The 25482-nt window shown below is 33.9% G+C and overlaps 3 protein-coding genes across 4 annotated transcripts; all 3 read right to left on the bottom strand.

Annotated features, from left to right (window-relative positions):
• Positions 1–338: 338 nt before the first annotated feature.
• Positions 339–14764, bottom strand: LOC123917541 (autophagy-related protein 18g-like). 2 transcript variants are annotated; one of them, XR_006812503.1, is made up of 9 exons: positions 14286–14709; positions 13709–14173; positions 13188–13592; positions 12847–13092; positions 11639–12472; positions 11400–11557; positions 10545–10723; positions 647–1166; positions 339–514 (listed from the first exon to the last, which is right to left on the bottom strand). XR_006812503.1 is itself a non-coding variant. In XM_045969329.1 (9 exons), the coding sequence occupies exons 1-8, from the start codon at positions 14460–14462 to the stop codon at positions 9840–9842; spliced, it is 2898 nt and encodes a 965-aa protein (XP_045825285.1). In that variant the 5' UTR covers positions 14463–14764; the 3' UTR covers positions 9298–9709; position 9839. The 2 variants fall into 2 exon arrangements, 1 of the variants encoding a protein (XP_045825285.1); XM_045969329.1 differs by lacking the exons at positions 339–514; positions 647–1166 and adding exons at positions 9298–9709; positions 9839–10315 and having other exon boundaries at positions 10587–10723; positions 14286–14764.
• Positions 3300–6222, bottom strand: LOC123917655 (uncharacterized TPR repeat-containing protein At1g05150-like). The gene has a single exon (XM_045969465.1). It carries the CDS (start codon positions 5923–5925, stop codon positions 3538–3540), a length of 2388 nt encoding a protein of 795 aa, XP_045825421.1. The 5' UTR covers positions 5926–6222; the 3' UTR covers positions 3300–3537.
• A 2414-nt stretch (positions 14765–17178) lies between the features above and the next one.
• Positions 17179–20407, bottom strand: LOC123917458 (receptor-like cytosolic serine/threonine-protein kinase RBK2). The gene is made up of 7 exons (XM_045969218.1): positions 19584–20407; positions 19021–19272; positions 18638–18792; positions 18219–18298; positions 17990–18125; positions 17750–17899; positions 17179–17509 (listed from the first exon to the last, which is right to left on the bottom strand). Exons 1-7 carry the CDS (start codon positions 19945–19947, stop codon positions 17393–17395), a joined length of 1254 nt encoding a protein of 417 aa, XP_045825174.1. The 5' UTR covers positions 19948–20407; the 3' UTR covers positions 17179–17392.
• Between the last annotated feature and the right edge of the window lie 5075 nt (positions 20408–25482).

Raw genomic sequence — 25482 nt, 5'->3', positions numbered from 1 at the left:
AGATTTTTACCAGTTCTCTACTTAAGTAGCGGACAAATTCCTCTACTTAAGTAGCAAACGTTATAAAAAAGTGAAAATTGCGAAGAAAAAAAACACCCCCTAACATGAAAATTTCTCATTATAATCCGCTACTTAAGTAGCGGATGTTATAAAAATGAGTTTTTGAAATTTCGTAGGGCGCGCCCTAGAATCAGGGTGGCAAAAGTAAATCTCTGCTAATAGCTCCCATTGTTGACAAAGCCATCAAAGAATATTTGGATGCGCATATACAGCTTGTGTACGGGGGGTGTGGGGGTGTGTGTGTGTGTGGGGTGGGGGGGGGGGGGGGGGGGGTGGGGACAGACTTGGAGGGACACAATTGAGCAAAAGATCAGCATAATTGTGTTGCTCAGTGCCATTTCTTATTCACAAACACGTACATTGCTTTTTGCATTTTCTTACTGAGACTTCAGGGTAATAGAAATGAGTTGATTCTTTTGATTCCGAGACTTCCACTTTATTTGTGGTAATCAACCTAAAGAAGAATAAAATTCAGAAGTTCATTGTTCTAAGTTGATAAATTGATGATTAATATGAAACAATAACACCCCCAAAAGAAAAATATTGCAGCTGCAACTATAGGCTTATATATATTATTTATTTTTACCTTTACTCCGAAAAGGCAAAAAGGCCACCAAATATTTCACCATTCTCCCCATCTTCTGGTTGCTCTCTTTCATGGTGGCTGCTGCTGTCACCATCATCAGTTACTTCTTCAGTTAACACGTTACTTCCATCACACACAAGTATTTTGCGGTGGCCATCTGGAAAAGAATGCCCAACATTTTGCATTACGGAGGCCACTTCCGAAAAATTGATCTTATCTAAATCATGATTCAGGAACAATGCTGAATCGTCGCTGATCCCAACACCCTCTACACTATCCCTTCCGTTAGAGTTTATCTTTCTCCCTTTTGGTAATGGACTGTCACCGAGACAATGGTCATATGGAGAATCCACATGCTTCAAGCTTCCAGATGGAGACAAATTTTCTAGCACAGTCTTGTTTTGCTGAGAAGGCTCAACATTGATTGTCTCCCTTCTTTCCAGGTAGATCTCACCAAGCATTTGGCAACAAGAAGAAACGTGATCCAAGTCAAGCAAATTTTCAATCCTTCTTGATGAACCTGAAGTAAATTACAAACATCCAACATATGGGTAGATTATCACAGGAGATTCAAATAAAATATCAAAAAAACAACCGAAATTGGGGTTAGCACTTAGCCCATCCTCCAAATCAACCAAAAACAGTTCTCCCAGCATCAAAAAACAGTTCTCCCAGAATTCATTGAGTAGAAGCAAATCTGAAGAACCAATATAGTTAGCAAGTGTCAATCAATGCCAAGAGCTGTATACGAAAATCAAAACTTTGCACACATAAATACCTTAGAATTTTCCCATATTGGAATCCTTCCAAAATTTACTTGAACCTCCGCATTAGATATATACCAGTGAGATCTCTCATGGGGCTTCCCTGTAGCGGGTTTTACTGTCTGTTCCCCAACACCATCACTTATATTTAAAAAATTAAATCCATAGCCATCAGCAGAATACATTCTCTCTTGAACTCTACCAGTACCATCTTGTCTGTCAAAGGTATTGCTGCAAGGATCCCCTTTTTCTGGCCATTCTAACCTTCTGCATACATCCCACCATTGAATAGGTTCAACTTTCACTCTGAACTCATCCTCCTGCATATGCAGGGTTGAAGATGACTGGGTTCCCAGACCACTTTCATTTGGTTCTGGACCAACTGATGGTAAAAAGCTTGTGTTGAACTATATGACCCGATGGTGTATATACCAACAAGTGCTTTAAGTAATATCATTAATATTCAAATAATAATAATAATAATAATAATTAATTAAATTAAGTTGAAGAATGTTTGTAACTGCATAACTAACCTAATCTTTGTGATCATCGGAAGAAGTAATGGAAGAAGCGACAGAGGCGCCGGCGGAGCGGACAGTGGAAGCGACGGTGCAGGCATTGGTGGAGACAGTTTTAAGACAAGAAGAGATGATTCTTAAGGAACTCGGTAATAAACCGTTGTTTTTACCTTTTTCCTTTCTTCATGATCGTTGTTGATTATGATTATGGTTATGATTAAATTTGTTCCTTATTAAATTTGTTCAACACTAAGTAATCTTCATTATACAATTGTAAGTTTTTCTGAACTAAAAAGATGGGCGATCTACTAAAAAGAAAAAGTCACCACCTCTCATTCCAGCTTGGTCTGATGCTTTGAAAATGGTCAAAGACGGGGCAACAACTCCTTGCGTCTTATTTCAACTTCATTGGCAGAGATCTTTTCAATTTCAGACTCACCACCAGCATCAAAAACAGTTCTCCCAGAATTCACTGTGTAGAAGAAAATCTGAAGAACCAATATAGTTAGCAAGTGTCAATCAATGCCAAGAACTGTATACGAAAATGGAAACTTTGCACAAATAAATACCTTAGAATTTTCTCTTGAACTCTACCAGTACCATCTTGTCTGTCAAAGGTATTGCTGCACGGATCCCCTTTTTCTGGCCATTCTAACCTTCTGCATACGTCCCCCCATTGAATAGGCTCAACTTTCACTCTGAACTCATCCTCCTGCATATGCAGGGTTGAAGCTGACTGGGCTCCATGACCACTTTCATTTGGTTCTGGACCAACAGATGGAAAAAGCTTGTGTTGAAACTATATGATCCGATGGTGTATATACCAACAAGTGCTCTAAGTAATATCAGTAATCAACAAATAATAATAATTAGAATAAAAGTTATTTTATGCCGCAATAGTAATTAATGAAGTAACCACAATAAGCAATAAAATCAGTATAATTGTGTAAAATTAATTTAAACTAGGAGTATTAATAATAATACTAATAATAATAATTAATTAATTAATTAAATTAAGTTGAAGAATGTTTGTAACTGCATAACTAACCTAATCTTTGTTATCATCGGAAGGAGAAGTAATGGAAGAAGCGACAGAGGCGCCGGCGGAGCGGACAGTGGTAGCGACGGTGCAGGCATTGGTGGAGACAGTTTTAACACAAGAAGAGATGATTCTTAAGGAACTCGGTAATAAACCGTTGTTTTTACCTTTCCCTTTCGTCATGATCATTGTTGATTATGATTATGGTTATGATTATGATTAGATTTGTTCCTTGTTAAATTTGTTCAACACTAAATAATCTTCATTATACAATTGTAAGTTCTTCTGAACTCAATATACAAGCTTAGAAGCATCATGCACAGCAGGAAGAATGGATAAAGAAGCATGATCATATTCATAATCAACACAAATGTTTATCGCGAAAAAGGTGAAAGGTCTCACGATAACTATAAACAGTTGCTAAAAGCCTAAAACAATGAACTCACCAGCTAAATATTTCACACTGAAAAGCTAGAATAACAAGATTGGAGAATGATACAAGATAATAATCAAACAAAAATCCGAAGAGAAAAAAAAGATTGAATTCCTCTATCTACTTTTCATTATTACTTAAAAGCACGTACACTTATCTTTCATGGTTTCACTCTCATTTCCATACTCCTTAAATCTGTATTCTTCCTGCTTAAATGTAGAAGGCACTTTTCCTTCACTGTAGCATTGGTTACACAAATTAAAATGAGATTTTATCTCCTTAAAACGTGAACCAATAATCGGGTACCGGCAAACCGAGCACATGGTTTTGCCGTGTCGGTTTCTATCTCCTGTTTCAAGTTTCACTAAGATAGGCATAATACCAAAACCCCAATCTGGATCATCAAACATAACTAAAAACTCAGAGAAAGACACCATTGAAGTGTCTACGTCTCCGTGAAGCTCCATTAATTCACTAGAACCATGGGAAGGAACATAAATAGCCCTTAACAACTTGATGTATCTGACGGCATCAACTTTCTTTAAATTAGCACCACCTTCATTCATGGGACGCCACAACAGTGCATCGAAGGCGATCCTTTTACGTCTCTCCGAAGGACCACCACAAATGGGAGCAAGAATAGCATAGAACATTCCAAGATCTAACCTGCCTGAACCGTTTTCATCCAAAACCGAAAGAATCCTCTCATTTATGGCTTTCACAGCTCCTTGAAAAGTGTCTGGCTTCAGAAAAATAAGCAGTTTGCGAAGAATTTCTTCCAAGTTCGGTTTCCGAATGGATTTTTCAGGCACTCCGCTACCAGAATAGGACACTGGAACATCGCGTTCACTCATTTCCTTCTTCAACAGCTCAACATTGCAACGATTCAACCTAGCAACCTTCTGAAGTGCTCTGATTTGCAAAGCACTAGCTAGTTCCTGCCTCACAGTAGTCTTTTCTCCAACTGTCTTAAACTTGGTAGGTTCAACTATGACAAATGGCGATTCTCCCGGAATAGCCCCATTAGGTTTGTTCTTCTTTTTCTGCAGCTGCTTCAAATGTGATATTGCGTCGTGCAACTCAACCCTATTTGTCATTTTCAATGCTTCCTTCAAAGCTCTTTTGGCTTCTTCGTTCTCCCCAGCTCCTAGCAACGACACCGCCTTGTTCAATTGTGCCCGCCAATGATTCGGCCACACAGCCAAAACTCTGGTATACATCTCAGAAGCCCTCTGGAACCTACCAAGGTCCATATACAACCCACCTAAATTATAAAGAGCATCAATATGACCCGGTTTCAAATCAATAGCCTTCTGAAAAACCTCAATCGCCCTCTCATCCTCACCCATAGCATGCAACGCCGAAGCCAAATCACAATGTGCATCAGCATAATCGGGCTTCATGAAAATAGCCTCCTCAAGGGCCTTGACGGCAGCTCTATATTCCCCAACACCAAAAAGAGCACTACCCAAGAGTTTCAAAGCTCTAAAATGTGTAGGACAAAGAATTGCAGCCTCCCTATAATACTCACAAGCACTCAAAACCATACCTTCCCCTTCCAACGAAATACCAAGGTTAACATAAATCTGTGGCAACAAATAAGCCCATTGATTTCCACCAGCCTCAGCAGCTTCAAGTGCCAACAAAAACTCTTCCTTAGCTTCCTTATACCTTCCAAGAACATAATAACAATTACCAGCTCTAAAATGAGGCCTAACATCCACAGGTTGCAATTCACAAGCCCTCTTGAAACTAATCAAAGCTTCCTTAAACAATTGATGTTCATACAAAACCCTACCAATTGCCATTTGTCCATCAAAAGCTTCTTCTCTTGATCTAGCACTATCAGCTCTACTCCTCAAACCAGCTACTTCCTTCACAAAAACACCATAATCATGTCCTGATTCATCCCAAACCACTCTCTTCTCCGAAATCTCCGTAGAAGGTCCCAATTCTCTCGACCAACCCGCATCAGAATAAGCATCAAAATTTTCACCTTTCACTTTCCCATCTTTAGCTTGCTTTAACTTCAACCTCTTAATCAAAATCTCTAAATCATCAACAATTTTCCACGTATCATCAAAAACAATACCATGATTCGGCGACACCGCCCACGCAGCCGTCCGTTGCTTCTTCTGTGACTCAACAGCCATCCTCTCATCAACAATCGACGACGAAGAAGCCTCCGAAACCGGCACAGGAGCCTTACTACCCTCCTCATCATCAGCAGCATTAATGTCAAGAGCAAGAGCATCAAAATCTCTATCAACATCACCAGCACCATCATCATAGGTACGAAGAAGACCCTCATAGGTTAGACCCCTCTCACCATCGATGAATTCAGCATAGGTTCTGAAAACCTCATCTAAAATAGCGTTGATTTGTTCATCGCTGAATTTAACCCTAGGGTTTACAGCACCAACAAGCGATGCCATTTCTTCTCTGTTGAGACCCCCATCATGATTCGAATCAAATTGGTTGAAAATTCGTCGCACTTTTTCCGATCTAGTACCTCTCGTCGCCATATTTGACGTCAAAATCGAATAAGAAGGATCTGGAAGCTTGTAACCAGCTTCAATAAATCCAAGTAGATAGATCTGAAAGCTTGTTACCAGCTTCAAGAATTATGGTTTTTTTTTGGGGGGGTTTTTATTTTTTGTTTTATTTTTTAAAATCTATAAATAAATATATGTGACTAATTGAGCTTTGTTACCTCTTATAGCCACTCTATTATCTCATTCATTTGATATTAAAATACTATTATTACAATGACAATAATTAATATTCAATTATAGAAATTAACAGTATTTATATGCTAAATATTGAATGATTGGTTGTAAAGAGGTATGTTCTTATGGGCACAGCTTCAACAATAATAAGCCAAATTCTGGTCCATATCAAGCCCAAACTTCTTCGGCCCAATATTCTATCATTGTTTTTAATTAAACGATATTTATTTTTGCCAGCCTATCTCATTTCTCGCGCATCTTACGAAATTACTAGCAAAATACCTAACCCAAAAAAACCCTACCGTTATAATGTCCGCTACTTAAGTAGCGGACAATATTTATAAAAATTTCTCATGTTTATAATGTCCACTACTTAAGTAGTGAAAAGGTAAAGTGGAAAACACGCACGCGAGTAACTATTAACGTGACAAAAGTGAAGCTCTAATTAAACTCTTGAAAATTAGCTCTTAATTTTTCAAAGAGTTTTTTTTTTCCTTGCAAAACAACCACACACATTCTCATTCTTATTAAAAATCCTTCCAAAACCAAATTTGAAATTACTATAGAAAAAGACCCCGTTTGGATTGACTTATTTTAAGCTTATGTGAGCTTATCTATCCATATAAGTCGTTATATTAGTGTTTGGATAAATTAACAAAAGTGCTTATCACAATTTCATAAGCTATTTATGCCATATTTTAACGAGCTCTCAGAATATGCTTATCATTGTGCTTAACATGGAGCTTATGAAAAAGGATCCCGCTTCGAATTCCGCCTGCTCCATTTTGCACTATATTAACATATTTTTTTAATGTATTTTCAGAATCAATCCTAAAGGTAACTTTTACAGTTTTTTTTTCTTTACACTTATCTTTTTAAAAGTATATTCTAATTTTTTTTTAAAAAAATTATCTTTTATTTATTTTTATGCAAAGTCAATCTTAAATTTACAATAGCTTATGTGATGAGACATCTAAACACTTCAACTTATGTAAGTACTTATTAACGAACATATCCAAACGTAAATAGCTTATTAAGCATAAGAGCTTATGATGTAAGCTCTCGTATTAAAAGCTCTAATACTGGCCCAACTTTTTTTTAGAGGTTATGCAAACAACTTATGCAATTTTTATATATTATTATAAGTTTGTCAAGGTAGTTTATGACAAAATAGCTTATAAAATTACAATTTTTACTAGTGTGAACTTATAAAATAACATTTCGTAAAGAAAAAAACTTATAAAATAGCATAAAACTTAATTTATATTGCATTGCATAAGCTCTGAAAATAGTTAGGCCAAACGGACCATAAGCATTCGTATAAACTGTTATCCAAGCGGGCCCTAACTAATCAAGTTTTTCTTGTTTGGGTTTAGACCCCTCTATGATATAAAAAAAAATAAAAATATATACAGTATATATTTCTTCATAATCTCTAGAGATATATTATACACAAAATAAGAAACAAAATTCCTATTTCCTATATTTGCTCTAGCATAACAAACTAAGATGCCTATAATTAATCTAGCATAACAAACTAATTCATTCCTATAATTCTTCAAAGATTTTACGATCACAACATTCATTCATCTTAAATTAAACACTACCAATATTGTTGCAATCAACCGATGCTCCAACCCTTGTTCGACTATGGCAGCACAAGCACAATGTTGTTGCAATCAACCCACCACCAATAGTGTCCAACTTGTTTCTCTAACATTGCCAGAAGAACTCACGTATGCTCACGTATGCTGTGTGTTTTGAGAAATTGCCTTTGTGTGCGTGACACTCTTGTCATGATCATTGGGTTGTGCGGTTGATGAAACAAGTTGGAGTTGTTGAGTCAATGATCAGTGACAAAACATTAAAGCAATGTTATGTTGCAACAATGGATTCAATAATTTGATCTTTGCACTTGAAAATATTAATATTGTTCTGGACTGGCCAAGAGTTGGCCCAATTACTCTCCTGCCCGGAATTTGAGGCACAACCCAATAAGGGGAGGTCTCCCCGACACGTCAGCCCGACTTCGTCCAGGGAGCTTATCCATTACCCACTTATAGTGGAACGACTTCAACCAAGATAGGGCGAATAACCGCCTCCCCTACGATACAGAGACTATCTTGGCAGTTGAGTCTATTGGGTCGGTTCATTCCAGCTCATTAGATCAACCTTTGGCCGAGCGTCGGGGGCAACTATATAAGCTCTCTTATACAGGAGAGCCAGGTATTCTATTTCTTTACTCTCTCTCTTCACTCTCTAGTATCTCTTGTACTCTTTGCTGACTTACGTATCGGAGCACCTGCAGGTACAAACCCCTCCTCCGGTGGATGAATTGTTCAACGGACCAGCCATCTTTATTCTGATCAACAGGTTATATCAAATATTAACTACTAGTACCAAAAACAAACATAGCGTCAAGATTGATCGGTCCCTTCGTCAGTGGACGAGGGATGAATTAAGTCTCTATTAGATATTTTTAGTATATTTTTATATAATAAAAAATATCAAATTCTATTACAAAACCACATTCAAAATAAAGAAAAAACAAAGTAGAATAAAATGAAATTCAAAATAAATTGAATATTTTAATCATTTCACTACGAAATTAGTATATCACTGAACCTAGCCCAATAAAACAATATTCCAGTCAACCTAGTTCAATTAATAGTAAAATCGTATTTTATACGTAGGAACTGATGTTCGAATCCGACACTCAACTTATTCAATATTCACCATATAATATGTAGTATTATAATTTTCAGTTATTACCATTTATAAATAAATAAAATAATTAATATTTAGTCAAAAAAATAAATTAATATGCTACATTTTGTTTTTGGTTTAATAGTTGAACGACTAGACTCACATTATAAGTGTGGAGAAGTGGAAAATATGGAGTTCAAAATTCGGATCCCTTCAACAATGAAGAAAAGAAGCACCGTTACAAGACATTTTAATACCTTCATTTCAACATTTTCCTTCGTGAGCTACACTTACTTGGGCACAAGCCTAAACAAAAACAATTTAGGCACACACTCATCAAAATAAATATAATATACTAATTTAAAAAGTATACATTATTTATTTTATTTTTCTTTTATTCTTTCGAGTGTGTGCCTAAACCTTTTTTATTTGTATTTGTGCCTAGGTTAGAATTGGCCTTCCTTTTGAGGAAAGAAATTGTTCCTTTATTCTCATGGACGAATTCCAGAATTAATAAAAAATATATACATTACACAAAATCCATGCTCATTCATATTTACATGCAAGCTTGATAAAAGTTAAGCTTAAGACAGTAGGACTCACTGCAAACCCACACATATACTAATAGCTCCCATCGTTGACAAAGCCATCAAAGAATATTTGGATGCGCATATACAGCAATGTACAGGGGGGTGAGGGACAGACTGGGAGGGACAATTGAGCAAAAGATCAGCATAATTGTGTTGCTCAGTGCAATTTCTTATTCACAAACATGTACATTGCTTTTTGCATTTTCTTACTGAGACTTCAGGGTAATAGAAAATGAGATGATTCTTTTGATTCCGAGACATCCACTTTATCTGTGGTAATCAACCTAAAGAATAAAATTCAGAAGTTCATTGTTCTAAGTTGATAAATTGATGATAAATATGAAACAATAACACCCCCAAAAGAAAAATGATGCAGCTGCAACTATAGGCTTATATAGGTTATTTATTTTTACCTTACTCCGAAAAGGCAAAAAGGCCACCAAATATTTCATCATTCTGCTCATCTTCTGGTTGTTCTCTTTCATGGTGGCTGCTGCTGCTGCTGTCAACATCATCAGTTACTTCTTCAGTTAACACATTACTTCCATCACGCACAAGTGTTTTGCAGTGGCCATCTGGAAAAGAATGCCCAACATTTTGCATTACGGAGGCCACTTCCGAAAAATTGATCCCAACACCTTCTACACTATCCCTTCCGTTAGAGTTTATCTTTCTCCCTTGTGGTAATGGACTGCCACTTAGACAATGGTCATATGAAGAATCCACATGCTTCAAGCTTCCAGATGGAGACAAATTTTCTAGCACAATCTTGTTTTGCTGAGAAGGCTCAACATTGATTGTCTCCCTTCTTTCCAGGTAGATCTCACCAAGTATTTGGCAAGAAGAAACGTGATCCAGGTCAAGCAAATTTTCAATCCTTCTTGATGAACCTGAAATAAATTACAAACATCCAATATATGGGTAGATTATCACAGGAGATTCGAATAAAATATTAAAAAACCAATCGAAATTGGGGATTAGTCCATCCTCAAAATCAACAAAAAAAAAAAAAAAAAAATGGATGTTGGTGATATAAACAGAAGAAACTGCTTATACTTATACAGAAAGGAAATATACATCCACATTCTTGTATAACTCTGATGGTTTTGAAAAGATTACATTTGTATTTTCTCCTTGAAAGTTACAATAACAGTTTCTTACCTCCATCAGAGCTTTCAGTGGAGCTCAGTGATGCTGGTTTTGAGTGACAAATAACGGTCATGTCAGCAGTTTGCTTGTCTTCAGTCCCATGCAGAACAGGAGATGTGAGGCCCACATATTTTCCTTCTGGAAGGTTTCTGCATCAAAAAGCCAAGTAAGCGTATGGTGAAATAAAGGACTATCGACGATCACAGATAAACCAAAGACCACAACAAATGTCACTAATGATAAGCTATGCATATTGTTAGACATTATACCTAACTTGTTGAGGTAATAGTTCCCTGCCTTTAATTTATAACTGCATGCAAGCAGAAAATGCTAAAATATGGATGAATGCAGATAACGACCATATGGAATCAATCGCAACATTTGATAATACTGATGTATTTCTTGGTCAGAATCTTTTTTTTGATTTGTTCAATATTTGAAAGTAACACTACAGAAAAATAGATAAGAAAAGATGGTTTCTCTGCTTCGAAGGTGAACACAGAGAGCATGATTTAAGCCGAGGAATACAAAAACTTGATCTCCTACGACATGATACAGTAAGCCAGTTGGGGTGAATATGCTATACCAACGTTGCAGTTGAAACCAATAATTTAAAATCCCACAAAACATAGGCTACATGAGCATCATATGACAGCATATTGTTTCCACCCTAGTAGGAATTCTCCCTTATGATAAAATTTCCACCCAATCACAGCCAATGAATTTTAATAATCTAAATAAATGTTGTCTTGATCAAAATAGCGCTGCAGGATTGACAAGCCAAGATGGGCGATCTACTAAAAAGTAAAAAGAAAAAGTTACCACCTCTCATTCCAGCTTGGTCTGATGCTCTGAAAATGGTCAAAGACGGGCAACAACTCCTTGCGTCTTATTTCAACTTCATGGGCAGAGATCTTTTCAATTTCAGACTCACCACCAGCATCAAAAACAGTTCTCCCAGAATTCATTGAGTAGAAGCAAATCTGAAGAACCAATATAGTTAGCAAGTGTCAATCAATGCCAAGAGCTGTATACGAAAATCAAAACTTTGCACACATAAATACCTTAGAATTTTCCCATATTGGAATCCTTCCAAAATTTACTTGAACCTCCGCATTAGATATATACCAGTGAGATCTCTCATGGGGCTTCCCTGTAGCGGGTTTTACTGTCTGTTCCCCAACACCATCACTTATATTTAAAAAATTAAATCCATAGCCATCAGCAGAATACATTCTCTCTTGAACTCTACCAGTACCATCTTGTCTGTCAAAGGTATTGCTGCAAGGATCCCCTTTTTCTGGCCATTCTAACCTTCTGCATACATCCCACCATTGAATAGGTTCAACTTTCACTCTGAACTCATCCTCCTGCATATGCAGGGCTGAAGCTGACTGGGTTCCCGGACCACTTTCATTTGGTTCTGGACCAACAGATGGAAAAAGCTTGTGTTGAACTATATGCCCCGATGGTGTATATACCAACAAGTGCTCTAAGGATTTCATTTTTGACTTAGCAAGAGGCTGCGAGTGAGACATGGAATTATGAAATATCGCAGCAATAGCACCAGATGGAACAAAAACTTTTCCTGACACATTTGCAGTAGAATTTTGAATGGTATTAAGCCATCCAAAACTGCTATACTTTATTCGGCTAACAACAGAAAGGACAACAGGTGCTGGGGGAGGCAAAGATTGCTGGTGAGAAATGGAAGATGAAGTAGACCACCAAGGCCGAGACAAAACAGGAAGTAAGGCGGGCTCTTCCCCCTTGGAACTGATAATTTGGAAACCAGTATCGCCTCCAAAAGGTGACAAAACAAAAAGATGGCAAGTCCCCTTTGAAGAGACAATTGCAACCCACTGGCTAAAATGACTAAAACAAATGTCCTGGATCATCTGCCAAATAAGAAAACAAGATGATGAAAATCATCAATGCAGGCAACAAATGGGATCACGATTCACAAACTTCAAAAGAAATCAAATAAAAGAAATTCACACTCACCTAATATAATTTTTTTTTATGGATATCTTTTTTTCTATTAGTAATCTTAACATCATTAACATATAGTTTAAACCTCTACTATCAATAACAAATTGTTCAAAAATACTAATTGAAAGTCGTAAACTATCATCAAAAGGTTTGTTTATTTTAAAATAATAAGAGTATAGATTTTAAATTAAGCAGAGTGGAAAGAGTAAATTCCATATTCTGTCAAGGGGAGTGTAATTTATCCACAAACAAACCAATATTGCAACTAAGATATACTAACAGCTGGTGTTATTCCACGATGAAGTCTATAAAGATGCGCCTGAGTTGCGCTCCAGTCACAGCTTGAAACCCCTGAACCCTTGCGTGCAGAAGATGGCATTATCCGGAAGATATTAATATTATTTCCATAGACTGATGCAGTGACCAGAAGTGTCCCACTAGGATCAAAACATAGAGCAGATATAGGACTAGAGTGAGCTTTAAATTGTGAGATGATGGCTCTGGAAACAAAATCCTTAATGATTACCTGAAACCAACCACATGAACCAAGAACAAGTCAGAAATGATTATTCTACTTATTGAACCTATAAACCAGCTGAGCCATGATGATATAATACCAACCATTCCAGCATTGTCCATATCATTTCCCGTAACCCTACTAGCTTTCAATCCGGAATGCGATGGTACTGGAGCACTAGAACCATCAGGAAGAAACTCTTGACAGTATTTGTATATACCAGCAGCCAAATGTTTACTGGACTCCATTGCATAACGAGCCACCAAAGTACTGCCGCTTGGAGATGTTGACGGACTAACTCCTGGAGAAGGACTCAGATTTTGTGGGCTTATGCATCCAACTTTTGAGGGCAGTGGGTTGTTGGAAGCATATGCTAGCCACCTAGGACCTACAGCCATTGGACCATAACCCACATTTACACCTATTGTTCCTTGTCCCGCTAACTGAGGAACTGGATAGGTGAGAACACTGAACTTATTCTCAAGAGTCAATGCATCAAAGCAGTATATCTGCCAATAAGAATTAGCAAGAAATTAAATCAATCACAGTATAGATAACAAACATTATCCGACAAAAATGATCTAATTCAAAACCTAAATAGAGTTAGGAAGAACTATTAGCATACTTGTGTGGCAAGACCAACAGCTACAACCTTGGAACAACACCTAATCATACACACGACAGATCGAAACCTCAAAACATGAACATAAGAATGAGACTTGAACGAATAAAACCGAACAGCCGTAGCAGAATTAACACCATTCCCAGATTGAGTCTCCACCTTATTACCTAAATTACTACCATTTTGTCCAACACAACCATCATCTCTATCCCTATCCCCAGCCCCAGCAACAACCAACAGCATAGGATGCGATTTTCTAAACCCCTCCTTACCATCAGAATCTACACCTACAGGAAAAGGCTGCATCTGTAAAAAAGAAACCGGTCCGTCGCGCCTCGAAACCAGCTCACTAAATCCAGATGCATCTTCAACATCAAGTACTTGAAATCCATTCAAATAACCAAGTAACAGAACACGCTTACAAATTCTCTGATCAAGCTCTAGTTTATCAAAACCAGCCCAAGTAACCTAATCAATTAATCATTAATAAATAATAGTAATTAATGAAGTAAGTAACCACAATAAGCAAGTAATTAAATAATGAAGTAGTAATTAAATGAAGTTGAAGAATGTTTGACACCTGATCTTTGTGATCATCGGAAGTAGAAGAGGTAATGGAAGAAGCGACGGAGGCGCCGGCGGAACGGACGGTGGAAGCGACGGTGCAAGCATTGGTGGAAACAGTTTTAAGACAAGAAGAGATGATTCTTAACGAACTCGGTAATAAACCGTTGTTTTTACCTTTACCTTTCTTCATGATGATCGTTTCGTTGTTGAAGTTATTGTTAATATTAATAAACCATTGAAGAAGAAGGTTTGAATTATTATTATTATTGGGAATTGAAACGACGACGTTACGGAAGAATCATAGTTTGAGTGAGTTGCTAAGACTTCGGCTTCTTTATCGTGTTCATCGTTGATGTCAGTCGTTATGTTCTGACTCTATAGTTTTTCTTCTTTTCTTTTTCTTCTCTTCTTTCTCTATTTTTTTCTTTCTTTCAATTTTCTTTTTTATTTTCATTTTTTAAATATATTTATTTATTTTATCTTGTTTCTAATATGTACTAACGTCTTTTTTCTGTTTTTCCGGTGTTGTTGTTATTTTTGGTCTAACTGATTTTGCTTCTTTTTCTCTTTTTCTCAAATAGGTAAATATATGGATTTTGGATAGGATTGGGCTTGCGATGTACTCTTTTGGTTACAGGCTTGCAATGCACTCTAAACATAAACTCATTCTAGAAGGGTTTTTTACCAAGAAATTTAGAAGAATAAATTTAAAACATAAATAAGGGGGTTCTTTGATGTTTATTTTTCATACTTTTTTGACAAAAACTACTTCTTTGTTTTGGTTTGGATAAGAATTTGTATATTTTTTTAGCTTCCTTTTGATTTCATCCCTTATTTTCTTAATATTGAGATCAATATTTTGTTTTATTTTTATAACCAATCTTGAGGTATATATTAAAAATATTTATTATTCTTAATTTTTTTTTAAGTAGTTTATGGTCAGATTTTTATCATTTAAGATAAGTAAAAAAAATTATGTTCGAATTCTGACCTCCACATATTATAATATTTTATTAACTGAATTATGCTCATGAAGATATTTTCTAATTTTATCATGGGCATTCATTTCTTAATTCAACAGTGTTTGTTATACATGAATATAAGGATTGAAATATTAAACTATAAAATTGAACAAGTAAATTTAATTATGAAAATATACTAATTTTTTATCTCGAGATTGTGAAAAATATTACTTGTTAGGTAGGGTGGTTGTAATGTTCTATGTGTATTTGTATGCGAGATTAATACTCCCTCCGGTTATAAATATAAGCAAAAATGTACTTTTTAGATTTATTGAATAATAGATGTATTTGACGTGTATTATAGTCTAGATACATATGTTATTCAATGAATCTAAAAAGTGCATTTTTGCTGATATTTATGACCGGATGACTGCAAAAACATATTAGAAACTAAACACATAATTATTTATTCGCATTCTAAAACATATACTCCCTCCAATTTCAAATACAAGTTAACATATTATCATATGTGTGGTTTTAACATAAATAAATTTAACGAATAATGTCATAAAAGCATTAGTTAGTATTTTCATTTAACTATTTTCATTGTATTTTAAGATATCATTAATAAAACACCTCTCAAATAATCCAAGGGTCCGTTTGATCCGCAAAATATAAGTATTGGATGGAACAATACAGGACAATATAAGACAGAACATCACAGGACAAACGTTTAAGGTATTGAACAAACCTTGTGTTGTACGATGTTTCGTAGACAAAAGATTATTTTAGTATTTTAGACAACTTGTGCGGAGGATAAAAAGTTATACCTTGGTTCCGTGGTGGACAAAAATTCCAGTTTTTGTCCTATCCCCTGGCCCCTAGTTTGTCCAGTACCAGAATCAGTTTTAAAATCAAACACAGTACACCAAAAGTTGTCCTGTCAAGTCCCTTATTTTTTAGCATATCAAACTCACCCTAAGGGTGCGTTTGATTCGTAAAACAGCAAGAATTGAACTGAACAAGATAATACATGACAGGTCAAAACTGTACCGGAGAGATATAGGGCGATAATATTTTTATATTCGAAAATAAAATGAGTATTTTCGTATGTTTTATAGTTGTACTGTGGACAAAAAGTTATCCTGTGGTTTAGTGAGGGACAAAAAATCTTGTTTTTGTCATGTCCCTTGCTGCCTAATTTGTCCACTCTCATAACCAGTTTCAAATCAAACGCACCCTAAATTTTTTTTAGCAGATCAAACGCACCATAATTTTTTTTAAAACAAACCATTTATTCTCTTAAAACATATTTTCTTAAAGGAATTTAAAAAAATACAATGACACTTAATTTATATTTGTCATTTTTGTCTCTTTGTTTTTGGTATAAATGTCATTTTTGTATGTATCCCTTGCATGTATAAATCCAAAAAGCATAGTACTATACTATTTGTCAACCATGTCATTTTTTTCTGACAACTTGTCAACCAACCATGTCATAGTAATAGTATGTTTTGAATTTATAACATATTTTTATTTTTTAAGAAGAAAGACTTTCTACAACATTTTGGATATTTTATATATGCAATCAGAAATAATATTATGAAGTGATAAATAATGACAAATAATTTTATAATAGTATTTTTTTCGGTGAATGATATTATATTAACAGAAATGTATATGTAGTATAGTTACTAAAAAGAACAGTAGCTCCTAATCTTAAAGATGAAGTTGTATAAAATAAAATAAAAGGGAAATGCTTAATGTCCCGAAACTTTTATCCCGACTTATTCCCGAAGGCATATTTATTTAAACATGGTAACAATTATATACACCACACCCCCATGTTTTCTGGCCTGTCCAATATTTAATTGGTTGAATTATGTTTCGGGAAGTTTTCGAGATGAATTCGGTCGGTATATATAGCACCACTCAATAAAAATCTTAAAGATGAAGAGAGGTACCAAGTGAGTTAAGACTCTCTGGTATTACAATATTTCTTTGTTTTTACATAACTAAGTATTTGATTCCCTATTACCATATGGAAAAAAAAATATAAAAGTGGGAAAAAAAACTACTTTGTACATAGCATGCTTCTTTGTGCATTCCAAAGTTCAAAATTTTGTGTTTGATAATCATATGATTTCTGTTCCATCTACTAATTAGAATCATCATCATCAAGGAGCTCTTCCCGAAAGACTCTTCGGAAGACTGGCAATCGAGTTTTCTTCATGGCCTTGAAGGAACTAAGGTTTCCATTCAGAAGCTGCACAACCTATACACCAAAACACAACATTTTTGCTTTTGAGTTATTACATCTTATGGTTATGAAAAAAACACATAAGTCCAATGTTACTGGATCTTCTGAGACGTTGTATTGTGCAGCGACATGTAGAACAGTCAAATCAAATCCAGATAAGATTTGACGAATCTACATGCTGCTGCACTTGCAGCAACAATAAATGATACGTATACAAACAATTATAAGGAGATGAGCATATGCGGATCTACATACCTGTCTCATAGAAGGGCGGCGAATGGAGGACTGTTGTATGCATAAAGCAGCTGTCAAGAGCATAAGATTCACCTGCCTAACGTTGAATTCCCTAGCTAGTGACGGATCTATCAGCTCCATAATATCATTCTTTTTCAACAAAGGTTTTGCCTGAAAATATCATTAGGAGTGAAAAAAATGAATGCCTAGACAACAACAATCTCTTAAGGTTAATTAAGGCCAAGTGCTCATGAACTATACCCATAAAACAAGGCTTTGTTGTGAATAATCAAGTGCTCTTCTCCCACTGACTAATTCTAATAGCAATACACCAAATGCAAATACATCTGTTTTCTCATCTACTATGCCATGAAGCAAGTATTCAGGAGCAAGGTAGCTGTGGAAAGTCATAAATGAAACCTAATGAGTTAATTATTAATAGTATTATAGTAATATGAAGCCACAAATAATTAATTGGAAGGTTACAAACCCGAAAGTTCCTTCAAATTTTGAAACATTGTGATGAGTCCAATTCTCTGGCAACCATTTTGCTAGCCCGAAATCACAAATCTGCGCCCAAAAAAATATGAACGTTTCGATTCAGGAAAGGGATCTGGTAATACAAAATTCGGCTGAAAGGTAAATTAAAGCTTAGTCATTGTTCAAGCTAGTAGTCGAACACGTGTTTCAACTTTAACTAGAGTTCATTTACCAATCATTGGTTAATGCTAAATTCGGGCTTATATGATTAAAACTTTTATAGTTTTCGATAAAGTTGGTTTCGTTCATCACACACGATGAAGAATCTTCCAAAATTTGTTTGGCTATAATAAGGTAAACACAAAAATGCTAAGAAGGAAATAATTACAGAATCAAACATTATATATAAAGAATCCAAAGCTTAGATACCTGAGGCTCAAAATCTTCTGTGAGCAAGATATTGGCAGCTTTTATATCTCTGTGGATAAACCTTTTTTGACAACCCTCATGAAGATATAATATACCCTTTGCTGTTCCTAATGCAATTTTGTGCCTAATACACCATGGTACTTTCTCCTTGGAACCTGATGTCACAAATCAAAATTTGATTAAAAAAATTACTCCATCACGCACGCGATCAATGAATCTCAACCGTTGAATGAAGATCCTACAACTCATATTGTGACTTCACTAAAATATGAGTTTTCTGATCTTCATCTAACGGAGAGATATGCGACTGGATTGTGTCAATGCAGATAATCCAATATCAACTCAACTAACTTATTTAAGTCATTAACCAATAGATTCATTACCATATAGCACCGAAGCTAGACTCCCTTTTTCGGACAATTCAAGAACTAGATACATTCCTCCATCCACTCCATAACCAACAAGCTTAGCAGTATTAGGATGGTTAACATGAGCCATTACACCAAGTTCTGATAAAAAATCTGCTATGATTTCATCAGCAGTTCCTCTTGTTAACCGTTTGATTGCTACTAACCGATTATCCGCCAAACACCCTTTGTAAACTTCAGCATAACCACCTTTTCCTATCAAATTTTCTGCACCAAACTCAATGTAGTAAATTTCAAAACAAGCAACACTCAAATGTTACCTTAATAACAAAGCTAAACCCTAAACCATGTGCCCCACTCGGTAGGGACACCGAGGAAGTTTTAAACACCGGAAACTAACATAACTACTAAGGGCATGTCTGAATTGACTTATTTGAGATTATAAACCAATTTATGCCATGTTCATAAGCTCTTCAGGATAGCTTATGAAAACAAATTATACGAAAACAATTAGTCTATGCTATAAGCTACAAATTAAGTTGTTTATCCAAACAAGGCCTAAGTTTAGTAATGCATACCTTGGCTAAAATGATTGGTTGCAATTTGTATATCATGATGAGAAAAGATTTTCCATGGTGATCTACAAGGTGTTGAAGTTGCATTTGAGAGAGTGAGACAACTTGGAAGAATATTATCCCTCATGCTTCTACTCATTCTTGTTGAGAATTCTCCATTAAGAGGATGATTCAATGCAGGTACCTGTTTCTTTGATCTGTTTTTCAACAATTGAAAAAATGAATGCCACCTTGAAAAAGGTTTTGAATTTTCATCATGAGACTCAGTATCCAAAATAGGTTCTTTGGAAGAACTTGATTCTGAATCTGAACTTCTAAAATAATCCTCAAGAACTGTAATAGGTGAATCTACTTTTTCCTTCATCATAAATTATGTATATAGCTTAAGAAAAGCCTAATGGATTTGAAACAAAAAAAAAAAAAAAGCTTCTTTCTTTGTTCTTGTAAAGAAAATATAAATTAACAAGATGATATATTAAAAGTGATCCATGAAATGGTTTTAGAGAAGAAAATGAAAGGTTTAGGAAGTGTAAGAATCAAAGAATCCTAAGGGATAGGATAAACGAAAGAAAGTTTAGAAAAGAAGATGAATATGAAAAGAAAACTTGTGAATATGATGAAAATCTTTTATATTGTTATTTGAATATACAAAGATGAAACAGAGAGAAACAGAGGAAAACAGAGCAAATATGAGAAAAAGTGAAAAGAACAGAGAGAGAGAGAGAGAGAGAGAGAGAGAGAGAGAGAGAGATGTATTTTGCAGTTACTTGACCTCTCCGCTTCAACAAACAACAACGATGATTACCCTTTTCAATGTTTTCTCTACTAGTGCTACTCTAGTCACAATGTTTCTTGCACAAATTCTTTTTTTTTTTTTTTTGATAAGTTTTATATTAGTATTTATTTTTTTGAAAAATCAATTAGGTTATAATACATATCTTTTATATTTTATTTATGAATCACGACAACACAATATTAGGTTAAAATGCATTGTTTTTTATTTTTGACTAAAAGGTTAAAATGCATTGTTAGAATATGTAAGGAAAACATTATATTTAGTATACATATTTTTATATTTGAAGTAATTATCTTTTATTTTTAGTATATATATCTCTTATTTATGAATCACACCAACACAATTATAAAAATTAGTTGCAATCTTGTAACCAAAATAATTGCTAATTAATTGACTAGCTTTTTTGGTGCATGTGTGTGTATATACTCAATGAAAGACGAGATAGATATTTCTATTATTATGTAGCCTTATAAAATCGATTTTATAAATAAAAATGTTGTTTTATAAATTTCATTGAGTTGATACCTGGCTTATATATGAAAATAAAATTGTTAAAATTACTGATTATAATTTTTTTCCGAACTTTTCTCTTTTCATTATAATGTTAGAGTTAACATTATATTAATAAAAGTTTAATATAATAAGTTTAATATAATGGTAACTCTAACATTATATTAAACTTTTATTAATAAAATGAGTGTCTTTTTAAAGGTGACACTTGAGTTTTGTTAATATTATATAATGTTCTCCATATTTTGAGGACTAAAGAAATAATAAATAGTAATAATTCAATAATATCTTGGGTTGGAGTGTTATCTTCCTAATTTAAATTTTTTGGGTATAAATAATAAATAATATTTTAGGAATATGAATTAAGAATGAGATTTGAAGATGAGAAGTATGATTATGCAAATTAAAGTTTGCATTGTTTAGTCGAGTGACTTTAGCCATCAACCATGGCATGATTTTTTATGTATTGTTTACACTTTACACGTTTTATTTATACTTGTTTCTTTTTTTTGAAGACTATTTATACTTGTGTTCTGAAATATTTTTATAGTAATCTTAAATTTTTCAAAGATTGGATAACATCGTCCTTATCCTTGTCTTGTCACGGTTGCTTTGCTTGATTTTGTTGGTCATACTCATAGTCAGAGACGGCTCTCGTGTCTTTGTGCGTTTGTGGTCTCTTCTTCGATACGTCACGTGTAAAATGCTACCTTTTGCTAACATATTTTGACTTATTTTTGTAAAAGTTTATGAATTCAAAATGTATTGATTTTAATCGAAATATTGATTCAAGTAGTTAATAAGTTTCCTAAAATGAATTGTTTTTGAAGAATTTAAATTAGATTTTTAACGAGAACGATTCTTAGTCGAATTTTATTTAATTTGTGGTCGAACTTTGGATTATCAGAGCATGTTTCCTACAAACAGAAGGGTTAATACAAAAAATAATGTATTGATTTTTTAATATTATAAAAAATGGATCGATTTCTGATGGGAATAATTAAATCGACCGATTTTTGGTTGTGGTTTTTATCGGTTTGGTGATTTTCGACCGGAAATCGACAAACAGACTGATGCTCAGGCCTAGCTCTAACAATATTACATCAAATGTAGTATGTTTGGCATGATGATAGCTAACTCGTTTCATTTTTATTTTCTTCTAACCATAATCCATAATACAAAATTTATTTGTATTTATTTAGAGCACATTTTTCTATATTGGAACATGACTAAAACATATATTTCTTGTCCACGACTAAGTTGGTATGGATATTGTAGCATTAGTCACTTGGACATTCTACATTATTTACTTAAGATAAAATTTATAGTCACTAAACAACTTAAAAAAACAAACGACATATCTCCTGAATTAAATATTATTACAATTGCTCGTTTTATACATAATTTAAGGTTGTCTCAAAATTTTTTAATTGTCATCTTATGGGCAAGAATCTATTTATACAAGTTTTACTGTTAGAAGAGAATATCTTACATGTTTGAAGTTCATATATTAAAATCAATTTTTAGCCATTAAAAACAATTGAATTTTTTTAAAATAAAGAAATCTAAAGCATTTCATTAATATAATTAAAGGTTTAAAATAGCATGTAGTTCCGTCATATCATTTGGTTGGCAACTACGTGGTGCATTTGGCGCATGCGAAATAATATTGTATTTAGATGAGATTGTGTTAATGTACCTTCTTTAGTGAACCAAATTATTTACATTTCTTGACTTTGGTTTTTAGGCCGATTAGGGAGTACTACTAATTTAGCATTTTCTGACTGGTGTATCAATCCTTTAGTTTGCTTCCAATGCATCTAAGGTGATTTTCTTTGAATTGTAAGGGATGAGTATCCCTTGTACTCCCTATGAATCAATTTTTTGCTTATAAAAAAAAAGGTATAAAACGAGGAGGATAAAAAAATTGAGAACCGGTTCTGAATTCCAATGCTCTCTTTAATTGATGAGCAACTTAATTTATTTGTCTCCTAACAAATTTATGAATCATCTCAAAGTTGAAATAACAAGCAAGAACGAATTCATTTATAATTATTAATTATTAATGACAAATATAATAATAGTGCAAGTTCATATAAAGAAATATATTGTTGTATTTGAACCTTAAAATGAATTCTCTACATTATGCCATTTTGTGCCAAGCATCAACCTCCTACTTAAATTGTGTTTTCATAAAATTGGACGGTTGATATTAAGAATTTTAATTTTGGTTACCGCATCAAAGATGTTAATTGAGGTTTGTGAATTGAGAAACAAGTAAAAAATGCATTGTCCCCGAAATTGTAGCTCAGTGGTAAAGAGTTGAGACGTTGAAGAAATTTAGGAGGGTGTATTCAATTGAGATTTCAATGGATTTTAAAAGACTTTTTTATGTTTAAAAAGTCTTGTGGTATTCAATCAAGACTTTTATAAAAGTTAAACAAATCTTGTGGTATTCAATTAAGACAATTATGATTTTTTTTTAAGGCAACAAAATCTGTTGGTATTCAATTGAGATTTCTCATACTTTTTAAAATGTCTATTAGTATTCAAAAGTCTATAGATTTTGATGACTTTTTTATGGAATGGATTTTGATAGACTTTTTTGTTCAAATTACACGTAAAATACTTTTCCAACAATCCCACTCAAACCCTTGAGACTTTTCAGAATTTTCCAAGACTTTTCTCCAGCCATCAGGACTACCATCATCAGGTTCTTTCTTACAACTTTGATCAATTTTTTCATACAGATCTGTCTGAAATTTGTTCATGCTAGATTTTTTTCATATGATGATTGATTGTGTTTATTTGATGATATGATGATTTTTTCATATGATGCTAGAACTTTGATTGATTTTTTCATACTTTTTCCAAAAAAAATTCATATGATGATTGATTGTGCTGGTGACTCGACGGCGAATGTATTCTGCAATTTTTCCATGTATTCTGTAACACTAATACCTAATATTATGTTCTGCACTTTTTATGTTCATCTCCCTTTGGATATTAAACTCCCTTTAAATATAATACATAAACCAAACAACACAATATTATGTTTTGCACTTTTTATGTTACGGTTCTTTTTTTTTATATATATATTATTGTTATTATTTTGATTAAAAAAAACACAATTGTTCATTGTTTTTATTTTATATATTATTGTTATTATTTTGATTCAAAAAATCACTATTATTACTTGTCCTTTCATTATAATGTTATTTATTAGGTTTGATTTTTCTATTGAATTATATATTATATCGGTGTATAGTTGTTATTACACTTTCGACAATTAGAAAATCAGCTATCAAATAATTAGTTTATTATATGTATATATATTAGCGATCAAATGGGAGACTCGCAAGAAAATAATAGAGGAAAAAGTAAAGACAAAGATTATGTAACTTGGACAATGGAGGAAACCAATGAGTTGTTACATCTCTTGGTGGATGCTATGAATAGGGGGATGCGTGATGCTAATGGATCACTTAGCAAACAAACTGTAGAACGGTATACTTCCTGACCTAAATGCTAAGACTAGGTTCCCTAAAACTTATAGTCACTATTTGAGTCGGATGAAGTGGTTTAAGAACCAATATAACATGATGTCAACACTTATGCGTCACAACTCTGGTTTTGGATGGGACTCAATTACAAAAACTTTCACCGCTACTGAGGAAGTATGGAAAGATTACTTAAAGGTGAGCTAAGTTCACAATCTTTTAAACATATCTAATAGTTGCAATTTTAGTACTTTATAATATTTGCAGTATATTAACAATGGTTTTTTTTTAGTCACACCCAAGTCACAACAAACTTCGAGGAAAGACTATGATTGATTATGAGTATTTAAAGATTGTTGTTGGGGGTGGAGTTTCTACCGGGAATAATTCCATAGCGGTAGATCCAGATGATACAGATGCAACAACTTTAGAGCCAGAAAATGCAGTCGAACCTACGGATGAGTCTTCATCCTCATCTTCAGTGTTACCAAATCATGAAGACAATAATTATGAACCCATTGTTCAAACACAAGAGCAGGAACGAGAAGATGCAAATTTATGGAGGACTAGTATAGGTTCAGATATGTGGAGAAATGCTACTTAGAAAGTCATGGATTTATAATCACTTTGTTACTATTTTTTTAGGCAATAATGAATATTGCTATAAAAAATTTCGTTTTTATTTGCTTTATTCAAACTTTAGAATTTATTTATGTAATAAATAAAAAGTTAGAATTATATGCACAAAAAAAAAAGTTATCATCCTTTTTATTCACTTTTGTAATTTTTTTGCTTAAAATTCAATGAATTCTTCAAAATCTTAAAAAATTCAATTAGTTATTCGAAATCATAAAAATCTATAAAGTAGTTTGAAATCTGAAAAGTCTGTATTGTAAATCCATCAAAATCCTGTTTAAGAATCCTGATTGTAAAAAGTCATTTAAAAAAAGTCATTTACAATCCCACAAAATCAATAAAATCTCACGAAATCTTTAAAATCTTCAGGATTTTATTTTGCCAAAAAAGTCTTTTAAAATCCCAATCCAATACACCCCCCTTAAAAAGGAAGTTTAGACTTAATTCATGGCTACTCTTC

Source organism: Trifolium pratense, linkage group LG1, assembly GCF_020283565.1.
Source record: "Trifolium pratense cultivar HEN17-A07 linkage group LG1, ARS_RC_1.1, whole genome shotgun sequence".
In the NCBI taxonomy this organism is placed as follows: domain Eukaryota; kingdom Viridiplantae; phylum Streptophyta; class Magnoliopsida; order Fabales; family Fabaceae; genus Trifolium; species Trifolium pratense.
This window is presented reverse-complemented; position numbering and strand designations above follow the sequence as displayed.